This window comes from Epargyreus clarus, unplaced genomic scaffold (genome assembly GCF_041222505.1).
Source record: "Epargyreus clarus isolate Ecla_fem2 unplaced genomic scaffold, WU_Ecla_fem_2.2 ptg000014l, whole genome shotgun sequence".
Lineage (NCBI taxonomy): Eukaryota > Metazoa > Arthropoda > Insecta > Lepidoptera > Hesperiidae > Epargyreus > Epargyreus clarus.
Window position 1 is genome coordinate 6,513,477 of NW_027332222.1, and position 16,934 is coordinate 6,530,410.

Genomic DNA, 16,934 nt, shown 5'->3' on the forward strand with positions numbered 1-16,934 from the left:
AAATTGCTCTCGGCCGGCCAACAATTCAGCTATCTATGTGGAATTAGACGCGACTCCGGAGTCAACGGAAAATTAGAATTTCAAGCTGATTAGCTTCATATCCACGCTATTCTGAACCTATTGTGCACAACTACGTTACCACTTGCATATGAATAGTTTAAATGAGCTTGTAGTGTGTACTTTGAAACGCACGTGTCAATCAATGTGTACAACCACAAAAATTGAAACTATTACAAAACAAAAAAATATTATAAAATGATTGGTAGTAGGTACTTTGTTGCTAGCATTTTCTGCAAAACTCGATTTTAGATGTCAATGTTGAAATTCACTCATCATTTTACCGAACGTACCAAAACAAGTATAACTTCAAAGAACGATCTTGAATTATTTTATCAAAAGCGCGGAAACAAATCCGAAAAAATTAATATAACAACTAGGTCATGAGGAGTGCGTTTGAAAGTTGCAATGAAGTTTGTTTATATTATGCTTTGGTTGAGTTCAACTGTTCTGTAGTAGTTGTTGGCAAGGTGGCATAAAAATGTTGCTTCGTGTGCGATTGCCAAACGAGCACATCGCAGTCGATGCCAAGTAGCAATCGAATGATAATCGCCTTTGATTTATCCGGCGAAGACAGAAGACGGTTAGAGGCTAAGAGGTTTTTAGTTACAAACTAATGTTCCTCAAGTTTGTCGGTCTTGTAAAATGATCGTATAATAACTGTAGCGTCCATACCGGTCTACCAAGCAGTAGGTTGTCGTCAGTCATCGAAATGATGACGTGACTTGTACCTATGTGTCAAAAAATGTTTCGTAAGGTGGTCGAATCAGTATGGTTTGTGTACAGTGCTGCGATTTCTTTGGAAGAGTGCAGATGTTGACTTACACATGAGGCGACCATCTAAGTCCTCAGGAGTAGCGACACATTTGTGATCAGCTTCAGGTAGAACCACTGGTCTATAGATATCCTTTGAAGACAATGACCATTTTTCAAGTAGACTGCCGCCTTCTCGTTTAGTACATCTTATAAAAATGTATGTATAGAAACTGTTTATGATACCCACACAGGCTGAAAATATAAGGATTTCGACCTAGAAATTTCTACCCGTGTAGTCCAGCTTGATGTCGATTGTAACACAGTACGAAACAAGTGTGACAAAGTAGATTAACAACGTCTTAGGATCTCCAATTGAGTTCCCGCGGACAGGAAACGCGGACAATGACGGCTTGTAATGGCACCGGTTCGCTCTGGACGGAAGTTGCACAATTCGACCCTTAAATATTAAATTACTTGACAGCAGACCGCTGCAATAGCTAGTTGTTCGCTGAGCGAACTTCGCTCAATCGACCGACTAGTCCTGCTGTCTTTTTAAAGATTCACCAGATGAATATCTTATTAGTAAATGACAAAGTAGACCTCGAATATTCAAAGAAATGTTTTCGCTACCAGATATGTGTTACGCTATAGCTATAATATCGTCGTAATTGACTGTATCCGGTGTTTCGTGGCATATATTTTCATGATGATTTTTTTTTCACCAAAAGCACGTATAAGAACAAACTGGAGCGTACGTCACTCATGTGTCAAAAAAGCAAATTATTATTTGTTTGAAATTTTCTCTTTCGTTCGTTCTGTGCCATTTTCCGGAACTCCCGTTGAATTATACGAGAATGAGGTGTTTTTTCATAAATCTTATTGTTTAACTAAGGAAATGTGACTGAATTTATTTTGTTTGCCTCTCGGTAGGTATAAATAAAGAAGTAAGCATTTATATGCGAGCGGCAAGGAAGTTCATTTTTAAGATTGTTTTTATAATTACTAAAATATTTTAATTTAAATGGATTCTTGGGTTGTTTTAATAGTTGATGCAATATAAGTATGACGTACGTAGTGAACACTTAAACTTAATTGTTTTCTTTACAAAAGGTATGATATATGTCTGTGTGCACAGTTCAATTCATGAGAGTGAAAAACTGACAAATTAAGGGTTCATTTACATTTACGGATGTACAGAGATTCAGACATGTGCCTAAGCAAATAAAGAAGTACTTTCCCATACAACGTGTATAATAGCGTTTTTATATCATTATCTGCCATAACCCGGCCGCACGAATCTCGACCGTGCCTGTCAAAATATTTTGTGAAAACATGAAATTATTCGCCACGGCCCGAGACTGACACGTCGATAGGTATAAATTGGACCTTAAATCTTACTGAAAAGATTTCTTACGTAATTTACTTTTAATGAACGGTTAAGACAACAAAGACCCATGTAATTATTTAAGCCTAAGGTGTTTTTTGCACCGCAGCCGAGAATCCCATTACATATGCGTGGTCGGTGTTACCCTACCTTCGCTTCGTTGGCAGAAATGCATAATTTATTTTTCACACGTTCCTCTGAATTAATTTTACTCCAACTTATGTTTTAGGATAAAATTTGACAAATTCATTCGGAAACTTCCAAATGTTTTCTTATCTTGCTCTAAATCACAAACCTTACAAGATTTATTTTTTATCAGGGTTATGTTTTTTGTAATAAAATGTTACTCAGTATGACTTTTCAGTTGATTAATTTTAAAAACTTTCATAAAAATAATGAAAGTGAGAATCTGTCTGATAACAACCTGCAACATGACCAATATCAGCCATACCTTACAGCTGCTATAAGACAGACATGGACACTGGGCAGTCGCGTCTGTAGGCAAACGTCTAAACTAACACTTCCAAAATGCAAATAAGTTTATAAACTTAGGATATAGCGGTTATATTGATATTACAGATCGACCTTTGAATTTTTCAATATCTTTATATTTTTATACAACAAGGGTCCTTCGGTCATTGTGTAGGAGGCGAGAAGATATTATACATTTTTATTCCCACGCAACGCGCTATGGAACTCCTCTTCGGAGAAACTGAAGCGTCGTTGCCTCTCATATTGCTACAATATTTTAATACAACTCTAACGAGAATATTGTCCTGGTTTTATCGTAATATTGGAAGTAACAATGTTTTAGAACGTTGGTATCCGCATAGTGACAATTTCGGTGAAAAATTGATTTGCGAAGTTCGAATTCGTGTTGTGGCTTCCAGGAATGTTTTGTAATATTGGTTTCCGTTTTTGATTTTGTATTCGTAGTCTAAAGGGAAGGAAACTGGGATTGTTTTTGCGAACTATGTGGATCACAATTGTCGTTTGTTTGATTTTATTTTTATACTTAAATGATAATTGATCACGTGTACTCTAACTCTACATCTGAACTATAGCTATAGGAGTTGTGGGGATAAACCCACTAAAGTCTACGACCATTTTTGATATTAGCACTCAAAGACAAAGGTTTCAAAACTTCAGAAGTTTTTCCTGTATTGCAGTTCTAAGTAATATCTTATCATACAATGCTATCTAATAACTACTGCATTGTAAATGTAATGATTTCATAACGACAACGAATATTTCGCAGGAAACGGGAAATAAAAGGTGATGTTAGGATGATCGAGCATAAAACACTATGACACGCAACAAACGATTTAATGAGTGATTATATTATCATATATTATTGTTATACCGTTTTCCTCTATTTGTTTACCTCTTTGTATAATCGGTAGCTATGGCTAGCTAATTCACGCATAGCTGTGGTGCCTGCGTATGGATTAGGTACGTTTTATAATATGTCTATTTTTGTAAGGTTAAAATTTATATTATAAGAATAAATAGTTTCTAAGTTTATTTACTTCTAACAAATAAAGAATAAAGATGTTTTGTAATTTAAGTTTAGATTTCACAAAATACAACAGATCGAATATTTACATCGAAATACAATAAATTTTGTACGTGACCGTAAATTCAAAGTGTGTGCTTTGGGATAATAGGTATTTTATGCGGCTTCAATTATTTTGACGGGACTTCATGCAATAGTTCAACTAAAACACGTTGTAAAAAGTGTGTACATTTTATGCTTCTTCTTAAATAATTAAAATCGAGGGATTAATCGGATAGTTTTGAACAAACTACAGTTTTTGTAGGAATAGGAGAGGAACTGCAAAGCAATCAATATAAATTATACGAATATACTAATAGATAAAAAACTAATAGATGAAAAACTATCTAACTAAACTATCTCTGTCTAACTCTTTGTATTTCATAATCTTATGTAAAATAATAATTGATTGAAGTAAACATTTTTTATGCATATTTAACTTAACATTCCGAACTAAAAGTGAAGCAGAAAGTGAACTTCCCTAAAAGTGCAACTCCGAACGACAAACAAGCTGTAATGAAGGAAAGTTTGCAAGTTAAGCTAGCGTTGTGTAGCTCCTAGGAACAGCGACTTTGTAGATCGACAAAGTAGGACTTCATCAAATGAGCATGCTGAGAATTTCTCATTATCTTGAATGTATTCATTACGATACAAAACTCGTTTACAACTTTGTAATATGTGCTCTATGCAATGAATGTATTGAATAATTAAAGTAATGTAATAAAAAGCATGAGTAGCTTGTAATAATCATATTATAACAGTAAAAAGATTTAAAATAGTTCCATGAATAAGTTGACCGTTATAAACGTCTGGCAAAAAATGAAAGCAATACGCTCCGTTGATATTGCTCGTAATAAAATGGAAGGCGTTCAGCTTTGACATTTCAAACTTTCTAAGGTTTGATACACGCTGTAAAGGAAATTTAATTACAGTCTTTCATCTTTTCAAAGAAACTTTAAAGTGATTGAGAATTTGTCTTTTGCAACTTAGAACTTTTCTAATTATGCTTTGAAAAACTTTCTACTTTGAATATTGTGCTTCACCATGTTCAGGTAAAATTATCGTCATATTGTACGGTAGAGTAAACATCATTGTACCCCACGGCTGCTTATCACCTACATCTCATGTGTTGCAATAGTTTCCATCAATGTACAGAAACCATCTGGCTTTATGTATGTAATTTTTGCGCACTGGCGCTAGAGCGTAGTACTCGTAGTAGTCGCTTTGCTTTGTTTATTTACGCGGCTTTGGTTGTCTCTGTTATGTTGCAGCGCGCGTTAGTAGTGGCGTTTGGCGGTGCAGTGGTGTGATGTTAATGTGCGTGGGAGGCTCGTAGTTCGTCGAGTGTAGCGATGTCTTCGCCGGCGCGCGCGCCCCCGGCCGCCGTGCCGGCCGGCGCGGGCACTCTGCCCCCCGGCCCCGGCCCCTCCCGCCAGCGATCCCTCAAGGACCGACTCCGAGAGGGTATCACCGGACCCTTCCATTGGCAGTAAGTGCTTTTGTTATACCTCTCGAAGCCATTGTTCCAGGACCGACCCGGCTGCGGAGTTGCTTAAGATTTCCCCTAATCTGCATGTTGCCCGCGACTGACGAACGCTTTATATTAATCTCATTTTTTATCTCCGCACTAAGACCTCTTGAGAATGGCCCAAAAACAGCACTTATTGAGAAACTATGTTCTTTGTATATATCATGAGATAAAGTTGTGCACTTGAAATTGTAATGCGTAATTGATCACATTGCTCAATGCAAAGCCTCGTGTTTGTTTAAACAGAAATCCTCTCTTGTTTCAAGCCATTCACGAGTTTTGTTTGTGAACGAATTACGCGTAAATACGATGTAAGAACTAAATGATCATCGGTATTAGGAACTATTGACTACTGTGTTCTAAAGCTTTTCTTAATATAGAATATGATAACGATATTTTATTCTTTGATTGTTACACTAACGACATAACTATATAGATACTTATACGACTTAAAAAAAGGTTAAAATAATCGAGGGCTAAATTATCCTTTATTTATTTCAACAATATCGAGAAATGAAATTTAAATTTATTCTTTATTATTATCCACTAGCAAGATCCTCAATAACTTGCAAATTCAATAGTAGTTCGGATAGCAGTTTAGGAAATTCAATTTTTAGGTAACGTAGAGGCTTGTAAAGTGTTACGTGCCTCTGGGAAAACAGCTAAAAGACGGTGCAGCCTCGTTCACGAGAATTCAATTTGTTTGCTGCGCTGTCTCAGTTTTATCTATGTGTGTCAAATATGTGTGTTTTCTTCACGTTTCGTTAGAATTTCACAAAACTTTCTTAGTCCAAAGTTTTTTCTGTGACATTATAGTCTTTGTGTAATCATCCTTTGTTGTAAGTAGGAATAGGAATGTAAAAATAAAATATGCTTAAAATAGCATTTACTTATATAATGCATTAAGGTCTGCTATTCGTTATTTAAAATACCTTTATGATAGATTTACATTTTGTTTCTGATACATATTTTTGTCATACGAAATATTCCATCATGAGAATACTTAGCTACAGTATTTTTAATGTTACGATTAAAATATATATACTGTTTGCAAAAAAGTCAAACTGAGAGCACATTACAGAGTGAAATCTACCCCATGACTTGTTGAGCCTATTGCTTTACTCGATGTCGACGTCATCCGTTGCATCGCGTGTCGTGTCTCGCCAATACTCACTTTCTCTAATCTCAAAGTCATGGAAGTTTCAGTTCAAAAAGTTTCAGCGTAACTCCACACACATACACGTAGTAGGCAACAGCGCAAATATTTACTTTGTGCAACATTTCCTATCTCGGCTGTGTACATTACCTACCTACTAGCCCCTTATCTCCTCTCGAGCAGACTCCGCTGGAAGCGGCCTTCCATCAACTGGCTTGTTTGTAACGTAATTTAATTAAAAAGATGCCCGTCCCAGTTTCAACGTGGGCGTTATCTCAGTGTATCGTTGTGTACAACGTCTATTTTATAGGATCTTTTCAGAACGCTTTACTAGCTTTTAAAGTAATAAGCTTAGCAGAATAGCTATAAGCGTACCTACCATATATCTTTTTGCCGTGTCTTATGTAACGACTTTCGAGAAGATACAGTGCGGGTACATTGTTAAGAGAGTACTTCACATATATTACAACATCTGTTCAATATTAAATCAGAAGTGTCAGTCGCTTATCGAGCCTCAAGTGGGGTATTCAGTGTCGATGCACTACTCTTATACTTTTTGCATATGGGGGTGTCCTTGGCCGATATAAAACGTTTAGGTGGAAAGAAGCGAGAGTCAGGGGAGGGGTGATCACTCCCCAGCATTGTTCCCTTTGTTCCACTGATGCCACCGGCCATGCGTAATGCTTCCGTGCATTAGCATCTACAATGTGCATTGTTGCGGGCCTACATTGTGGTGAAATGTGGCAAACATTGCGAAAACGGTGGGAGATGCGTAATTAACTTTCACACGTAGGCGAGAAAAATCGTGTATCTGCTAACGTATGGAGGTGTATGAGCGAAGATTGATCTATTGTTGAGATGGCTTCGTTCCTAGACTGATATTTGCCCACTCCTATACGTTTGATTGCACCGAATGAAAATTATTCACATCTAATTTATTTAGAAATGTTGTTTCCAATAGTTACTATACTGGGCATTGAACGTAGTACTTTATGTTCTACATACCCATCTTCATACATGTGACGCATGACATTCAAAAGTAATACCTAAGATTAGGAATCAATGGCGTATCTATTTTATCTATCTAGGGTGGTGTCGCTACCGTTACAGATCGTATAAATCGTAATATCTGATTATGATAAAGATTGATGATGTTTACAGCCTATATGGCGATGGTAGCAAGTAGAGGTTTGTTTTAGGAGGAACATAGTCATAGCCATTTTAGTAGGATCTAAGTCATAAGAAATATATTCTCGCGAGGTCAGGCATTCCTATAGCATTGAAATCTGATCCGTTAAACTCGAACACCATCTGGAATGCGTGTAGTTATGCAGAAAACTATTTAGTAGCAAGAGTCGTCTTACATTGCACGGCAGGAATCTACGACGTAGCTGGGAAATGCAATGTCATGCCAGGGTATGTGACTCAAATACCATACGAAGTTCACACGTACGTATCATATGGTATGTATCGCGGAGTGTACCACTAGGGCAGTGATTTTACAAAGTGGAAGAAGCCTATATAGAAATTATGAATTCGCGATTGGACCATATAAAAGACAATGATCCCGCATACACACAAATAGATTTTTGAGATATTCAAATTGTAAGATAACAAAATAGGATTTTTTTAAATAATAATAAACATCTAAGGATTGTTAACTTATCTATGGAAAATTATTGCTTTTGAACTTTACTTAGATTTTACTGTGATATGAAATGTTTAACTTCAAAGTGGTCGCACAATTTATTTTCGGTCAGATCTTTGGTTGGATCCTTTTCATTGAACTAAACGTATGGAAATTTCGCAGGAAAACGTTGATTCCGCCCACTACCTGGATTTAATCCCTTAGTCGCCTCCCACGCCGTCCACGGCAATAAATGTACCTACCTACTAGCGCTTTCAAGAGCGATACTATAAAGCAAATGTTTATTTTGTTTGTCTAGATACGAGTAAATATATTAAAGAATTTGAAACTTAGGACTTTACGTATGTTGTTGGTTATTTAATTTATTCCAGATATAGGTGTTTTAATAGCAAAGTTGTGTTCTAGTCTAGACTGGCAATGTATCTCGCCCGTACCGGTTCTCTGTTACTGATTCAGTGAAGTTCAAAGACATTGCTTGTTTATATATTAAACTTTCGCAACAGAAGGTGCATCGCTTTGCATGTAAATTACACAACGGTTTATTGATCGTAGCCTATGTCCGATGCCACTAAATATATTGGCACATATTTTATTACAATGTGTAGAAAGTTAAACCTATCGCAGTGTTGATGGTAGAACTGTGTTTGAACTGATAACATGATGGTCCGTAGCCACGCCTATATCCTGCCTTATAGCAGTACCTGCGGGCCCAGACAAAATACTTTTCCGCAAGCGCTAATGCCAAACGCTAACTTAAAAATGTATGGGAATGACATACGCTGCGGAACGGTGATGTCACGTCACGCTAAGTTCGTAGACAATGTTTGACAAGTATCGGAACGCTAACGCTAACGCTTGAAATTTTTCCGTAGCTTGACGTCTTGCGGACAAAATGGTAGACAAGTGTCGTTTTTGACACACGCTACGGTTAGTTTTGGTCACGCTAACGTCACTTTCCGTAGCGTTAATAAGGAAGGTGCCGCTAACTTATGTTACGAGTATTTTTTTGTAAAATAAGTTGCTATAATTAAGTAATATGCATCATTTGAGATTGATATGGCCCGCAAATAATAAAGAAATATGAAATAATTGTCAATTAAGAATAAATCGCCGTAAAGACAACTTTATTGTCCGAATATATCGGAATAGGAGTTTATTATATTTTTTTTATTATTATGAATGAGGTTATGGAATGCACATTGAAATTATTAATTTCTACCTTAGTCAGTTAGCAATAAAAACGTTATATTGCTTACCAAGAAAAGTAAACATTCCTAAGAAGCCACTTAAGAAATAGCTGTGATAAAAGGCACTTGAAACAAATCTCAACTTTCGTTCCTAGTTATTTATTAAACAATTATGAATTTTGTACTTACTTTTTCATAAAATCTATAATTATTAAACATTGTACATTACTAGTTCGGAGTCGAGTTTCCATTGAAAATAATAATTTCTATAAAGCTTCCTCGTTCGCAATTCATAAATCTTTTAGTATGTTCTCTTCGTTCAACATAACATTTAATTCTATATAGATAGTTATTTTACGTCATAAACAATAAGTACATATGCGTGAAATAATAACCAAATACACATTTTCAGCTTATAATCTCAAAACAAACACTAAACACTCGCACAACAAATTTGAAATCGTCTAATATTACCGCCACTCTGCGTTTAACCTTGACTCGACGTAATTTTTCTCTTTCTGTCACGCTAACTTACATAGATAAACTAGAGTTTGCAGTTCGACGCTGCGGAATGAACGTTTGGCGTTTGGTTGTAACATTGTCTACCGATTTAGCGTTAGCGTGAGACGTTAACGCGTAGTCCGTAGCGTATGCGGAAAACGAAACGGTTGTATTTTGTCTAGGCCCGCTGCACTGCGCTATTGAATATCGTTTACAAAACTAAGGTGTTATTGTAAACTTGGGATGATCTACATGTCATACTTCAATAGTATGATACAAGGGAAAGCGCAAATTGCTTTCTTCTTATTTTTGCAATAAAATTTGCAAAGTAGCATACCGTCAATTTATGTTAAATTTTCGCTTTTGCATTTGTTATCGGTTGTGATCAAAACAGGACGTCTTTACGAATTTAGAACGACTGACTTTATTAGTTTTTCTGCTGTACCATAAATCAAACGTTTAATGAGTTTTCTTAAAACTTTGTCGTTACTTTTTGTAACGTTTTACTACGATTATCCTTTTTATTTTTTTAATTTTAGGGCAGCGTTACCGCAAAACGTAGCACTATTGGTATAGGATCGTGACAGCGTTGACTGCGCGAGGCCATCTCACATTGAACGGCTAACCGGGCCGTCACGCGCCTCCTCCGTCATACAAGTGCTCCTCTTTATCGTCCACCTACCGCGTCCGAATCGATTTCACACCTACTGCTCTTATGACAACTGTATCTATTTTCCCTTTTAATATTTGCATATCAATAATTGAGGGTCTCTCGCGCAGTTAGATATATTGCGCATATATCTTGAGTTGCAAGTTGCAACTTGAATGATTAATGTATGATTGTTGTACCAACTGGGCACTTTTTTCGTTGCTCAAAGATTAGTGATAGCATTTCGTCATTACCAGGCATAGGTTTTGTAAATCATTTTGTATTATATTGTTACTTTCTTATGGCTTATGTTGTCCGTCTGACGGTAAGTTACTCATGTTGACCTGAACATATCTAATTCTGGTACCTGAGGACAAAGTTGGAAAGCTCTTTTGTATCCTGGTACACCCAAAATACAACTGTTGCCCAAAATAATCATCAGTGGATTAAGGCATATTATTGTTGGTTCCCATCCTGTTTGCCATAACTATCACGGCTGCTATTGTCAGCTTAATACCAGTATCAAGTTGACACCCTGGTTGCTACTTTAATTACAAATAACATATTAAGTTTTTTTTTGTTAAGTTCAGTGCCCGTTCATCGTTTTTGTTGCTGTGAATCTATGAATAAAATAACGCTACAAAAATGGCTTCCATTATTTCGTTTGCATAAGTTTTGCATTCTAATCTCGAGAGACTCGGGGCGCATTTGCTTCTATTGTTGTACATATAACTTTACATAATATCAAATGTGTTGTTATATTCCCAAGATAATGTAGGGTTAATTTTGTAGAATAATCACGTTATGCATTTTTATAGGATGGAGGGAGAGTCGGAGCGAATAACCCTTATTATACTAGTAACTCTCTTGCATTCATGTTTGACAATGAGAATATAATTCTGCGACATTGGTATATAAAAACAAACATTCACTTTATTATTTATCATATAATTGGATTGTGTTCGTATGAATTGTATATGGTTTTCGAGGATGATAAATCTATCATCATTAGCTGTAAACATTGTGCCTTGTTCTCTATTTTGTACATTTCGGTAATTGCTGTTATTAAACTGAATTTTTCGCGTATAAGTCAATCTTGATAAGAAGTATCCCGGGAAACATTCACTTTCAATGGCTAACTTTGTCAGGATTCTATAAATATTACAATCCCCTGAGCCTGATCGATCAGTTAAATTATGAACATATTTTAAAAATTGTGGACAGAACTTGGCCTTTATTTTACATAAGTCTTTTGGTGGGATAGTATTATCTTGGTCACATGTCATATATTTTGATGAATGATTATCTTTTTAACATACTTCTATAGTGTGATACATCGTACCAAACTAGGTTTTCGAAGAAATTTAAATCTTACTCAGTATCTACTGTGTAATGATACAGATATTAAAGCAATCTTTCCGCATTGAATCACCTTATCTTATCCGATTTAGTCGTAATGGGTGAAAATGTTATCGATTCGCGAAAGTTAGTGCCGCTGACATAATCTACACGTTTTATATTACTTTTGGCGTACGAGATGTAAACCATGTTTACAAAAATTATATCAATGTTATTTCTAAGAAAAATTGAACAATGAGTGTTAGAGAATGAAGACACATATAGATATAGTAGTCAAGTGCTAGTTATCTTTAATAAATAGAAGAAGCATGGAAGGTGTGAATAACATTATTTTTGTACTTTGAAATAAACCAGTATAGTTCTATCGGGGAGGTATCAGCCCAACCTATTTCTGACGTAAAACATTTTTTGCGTTTCGGTGGAAGGGTGTGAATATCGGCTGATTTACATATGAGACTAATATCTTAATCCTTGGAAGTGGCAACGTATTTGTGAACGGCTTCAGCCAGATTTCTTATGCTATATGGAGTTGGTTACAGATATCCATAGACTGCAGTGACCACTTACGGTTAGGTGGATTATATGCTTATTTGTGCGAAATAAATCTTATAAAAAAAAAGTCATAACTTTTCATAGACTAACACGAACACATACCTATACACGAACAACACTAATAACAGCAGAACGTGACAGTAGTGTTACTGCGCACAACGAGAGCGGGAGGGGGAGATAAGCAGACGAGCCCCCTAGTTTCTTGTTTGTCTCATCACTCCACCCGTTCGCTGTTTAATTAGCAAAGAAACGGATAAGATAACTTTATTGTACCGCCGACTCACACTGAAGGAATTCAAAACAAACCGTCTGACATCTCGTGACAGCGGTGCGCCTTGCGCAAATATTTTTGCGCATTTGCGAAACAAGTAGCTGACATTTTTATAACACTACAAATTTGTATTCCGCGTCCTGTGAAATGTCCCGTTGACGTATTTTTTATTTTGTGTCGAAATCGTAATTGGTAAAAGTTGCATTTGGTAATTTATTACCGTTTAAATTAAGAAAGTTTTATTACATTATAAACGATAGCGATAACGCGAATGTTGATTTATCGGAACTTCCATCTAAAATAGTTAGGTTTTAAATCTTTTATATCACGGCGTGCGTAAATGGACGTTTTACGCACGCTTCGCGTGCGCAAAACCCCCATTTCCGACCCCGTAATATAAAATTTTATACAACACGCGGACGAAAAATGTTTTTCTGACTCGTGTGATTGCAGTCCTCGCCTGCGGCTCGGCCTGCAAACTCACACTTGTCAGAAAAAAATTTTTCGTCCTCGTATTGTAATGTACTATTATTATAGTCGTTGATAAAAAGTCTTTTATATCACGGCGTGCGTAAATTGACGTTTTACGCACGCTTCGCGTGCGCAAAACCCCCATTTCCGACCCCGTAATATAAAATTTTATACAACACGCGGACGAAAAATGTTTTTCTGACTCGTGTGATTGCAGTCCTCGCCTGCGGCTCGGCCTGCAAACTCACACTTGTCAGAAAAAAATTTTTCGTCCTCGTATTGTAATGTACTATTTTACAATGTATTATTTAGATACTTGATTTTTTCAATCTACCTATTATACATTGTAAATATGCCAATCAATGTTTGTTTGTCGTACCTATAGGAAATATCGATTGACCCTACCCGTCAAATTAAAGTCAATGCTAAGGTCAAATAGCGGATGTGAGCACATAGTTAAGTAGGAGCAGCAGCTTATAGATAATTTTGCATTTGACCTCATAACTTATAGGCCATAATCATAGGTTTAGTGCAATGAAATCATGTCAGAACGTTTATTTGGCGACGCTTTTCGGTTCCGCCTTAGTTGAGCCTTGTATAGGTTGTAGGTAGGTATGTTTCAGGAAATTTAACTAAGGTTGTCATATTTGATGATAATTAATGTTGCTCTCTCTTTAAGATGTTACACAGGTGTGGTCTTCATTATTTATAAGTGGATCGAGCTGGTATTTATTTATTTTGGTTATATTCTTGCCTAAACCGTGATATCAAAGATATCAAGCGAAATTAAACAGTTTTAACATTCGGTGTTCCATGACGCACATTAACCCGATATTGAAATCAACACTCACAACAATAATAATAAAAGCGTAGTGAAAATAAAAAGCGTTGCATTAATTGGAACACAGTAGCACTAAACATTGCTGCGATAAGCCGTGGCGGTGGTGCCTCCGCAATGGATTCACAAAGGCTTTTCAAAACTTTATGTATCACAAGTGCAACGCTTAATGCGTAGTTTCCGAGTTGGAGTTCGAGTACCTACGTACAATTGTCGGTCTGCGCGGTGGAGAAGTGCGCATAATTGAATGATTGGCGGCGGCGCCAGTTGGACACCTCTCGAGATGATGCTGCGCAGGCTCGCATCCGTCCTGCAATGCATCACGTCGTTAGCCGTTTGTTCCAGTTAGGCTGAGGCTACATTGGACCGTTTGATATAAAGCGATCTAGCGTTTTATCTTTATGAAAATATTGTATTTTATCCTCGCATTGTTTCTTTTTTCCTTTCATGAGGTTGATTCGTAGAGAATGACTTTATCATATATTCAGTTCTAAGGTGTTTAAAATAAAATGAATCAAATAAGCGAATTCCTCTTCACCAGTGCGCTTTAAGTACTCTTTAGTTAGAACTGTTAAATTGATTATATTTATTAGACCCATTTACCTAATCGTTAAAGCATCAGATATTATGTAAAATATGATGATGCCGTTATACAATACTTTGTATTTATTCTTATAATGTACGTTATGGCATAAAACATTGATTTAAAAGCGGATCCATTAAAATACATCGTGTGTACTGAAAGTAACATAAATACACGCGAGTAGTCCTTCGTCTAGCAAAACCTTATGTACAAGAATACATATACATAATATAACCACTATTAATATAAGTGTTTTGTTTTCGATCTGCAAACTCCGCATGTGGACCCACCCTAAGCACACAAGTGCATTCTGTTAAGTTTCTATTCTGTATCTACGTTTGGGATGTGTTTACGTCACCGCTTGATTTAGCGACCTCCGTATAAATCGTACATTGTTAGTCCACGTCTATGTACATAAATAAAATTGAAGTGTCTGACTGTAATTTAATGATTGCCATTTCTAAGCTCATATGAAAGGTAAATAAATCTAAAGTTTTTAATCTTATCTATCTGTTCTCACTTTTCAAATTCACTCGAACGGGTTAAATTTTATAAACTTGTGAACCAGTTTGGATAGAGAAATTTATAGGACGTATCATCAGAAACATTAGAAAACAGCGATAGCCTAGCGGTTGAAAATCGGCCCCTTAATCGAAGGTCCAAGGTTCGGTTCCCATTCACACGTCTGATTTTTCAAAGTTATTTATGTCTGAGAAATTAATTATCACATAGTGAGGATACCTTCGCGACTGAGGGCCCTGAGAGTTCAAAGATGTGTGACGTGAAATCTTTGTTACTCTGAGAGGAAACCTTTGGAAAGCTGGGACAATAATGAGTTAATGACGATCACACGCACCACGACATATTATCTATATTTTTATTAAAGTTCCATGTATTTAAAAGAGGGAAAAGCCGCGCTAGATTCTAGTTTAGAAAATACAAAGAAATAATGGATTTAGAACTGGATTCCATAATCGAGAGATTCCATCACGGAAATACAACGTGCAGCAATTACAATGTTGTAGAAAACGTAAATACACATATATTTGCTCCATTTAACGTTCTCATCAGCGACTCCTCCCATTCTATTTCAGTTTGTTATCTCGTATCATGTTATAATTGTCAACCTGGGTATTAGATTTGTCACTGAATATGACATGAATATTTATACACTTTGTAAATGATTAATTTTTTCCTTAATTCTTAATATTTCGCACTGTTTTGCTCAAATATTTAGCTAGTGTCAATTCAGTGCGGTTAAAATTGCGGAAAAGTTACTATTAAATATAAAATATATGGCTATTTATAAAAAAAGAAACCTTTATTCATCTACTTCTGTATTGAAACTAGAGTTAAAATAATAGCGCGTCTAATTAAGAACTTTATTATTTTTCAAAGTCGGTTAAAAAGTATTTTTAATTACCCCCTTGGTAAGATACTAACTCTTCAAACGAATCTTTTATTACTTTGTAAAAAATATAAACCAAACGAGGTTTTCAGAATTGGACTTGTTTTTTTATTATATCAAGCAATAAAATAACAAAAACAAACAGAGACTGCCAAATGTAAAACACACATGTAATTAAGATGGTTCAATGACAAACATCTGCTTTTCAGAGCCAACCATATACATTTAATCAAAACAACCTTGAATGTTTTTGTATATCGTGTATATTAAAATCTAGATTTGGATGATTGATAATAATATATATTATCTTATTACCAAATTAGTACCTATCGTATATCAAAGATTAGGAATATTATAGGTAATTGATAACACAACAGTACGCCGCGATGTGTCGATGAAATATCATTTATAGTCAAGTTCTTATATAGTTGTAATGAAAGTCGTAAATATAATGCTTAGTGGTTTAAATTTATAGTGAAATTGAAATGTCCTTGTTGTACTTATTGTGGTATGTATTTACAATCTTATGAATGTGTAATCTTATATTTTTTGGGTGTGTGACTCACCAAGTCTCGTGCTTAACGTATACCAAATTATGATTAATAATTTGCAATTCTTCTGAAGATGGTAACAAAATGCTGTGTCGGTAGTAATTTGAGGCGGATGATCGTCTCTTTGTCCAAAAAGCATGATTAATTATCTTCGCTTGGTCGAGATGATTGAGAGGCTCTAGTTGTACTTAATTTATCATTTTCGAGATGATGAAGATTTGTGTAATGTCGTTGTTCGTGAAAAGGAATTTGGGTCTTACGTAGTTTAAACTATTCTATCTTTTTATTGACTGCAATAACCGATGGAGGATTGAATAGAGTGAAATGCGACATAAACAAATGCTTTATCATAATAATCTTCAATCCTCTACTGATACATTTTTGGGACCCTTATCAAATCACTACAGATTTAGGTAATAGTTTTCAACGAAGGCCTAGACTTTATCAACCATTATAAGGATATTATGAAGAAGCCAGGTA

The 16,934-nt window shown here is 35.8% G+C and overlaps 1 protein-coding gene across 6 annotated transcripts in view; it reads left to right on the forward strand.

Annotated features, from left to right (window-relative positions):
* Positions 1-16,934, forward strand: part of mtd (TLD domain-containing protein mustard) — a 162,732-nt gene that overhangs the window by 15,038 nt on the left and 130,760 nt on the right. For 4 of the 6 annotated variants that reach the window (XM_073079693.1, XM_073079696.1, XM_073079707.1 and 1 more), the window contains exon 2: positions 5,024-5,241. The exons of the other annotated variants lie outside the window; for them this stretch is intronic. In XM_073079693.1, the coding sequence (XP_072935794.1) occupies positions 5,105-5,241 (137 nt within the window). In that variant the 5' untranslated portion in view covers positions 5,024-5,104. The remainder of the gene's footprint in view (positions 1-5,023; positions 5,242-16,934) is intronic. 6 annotated transcript variants of the gene reach the window in all.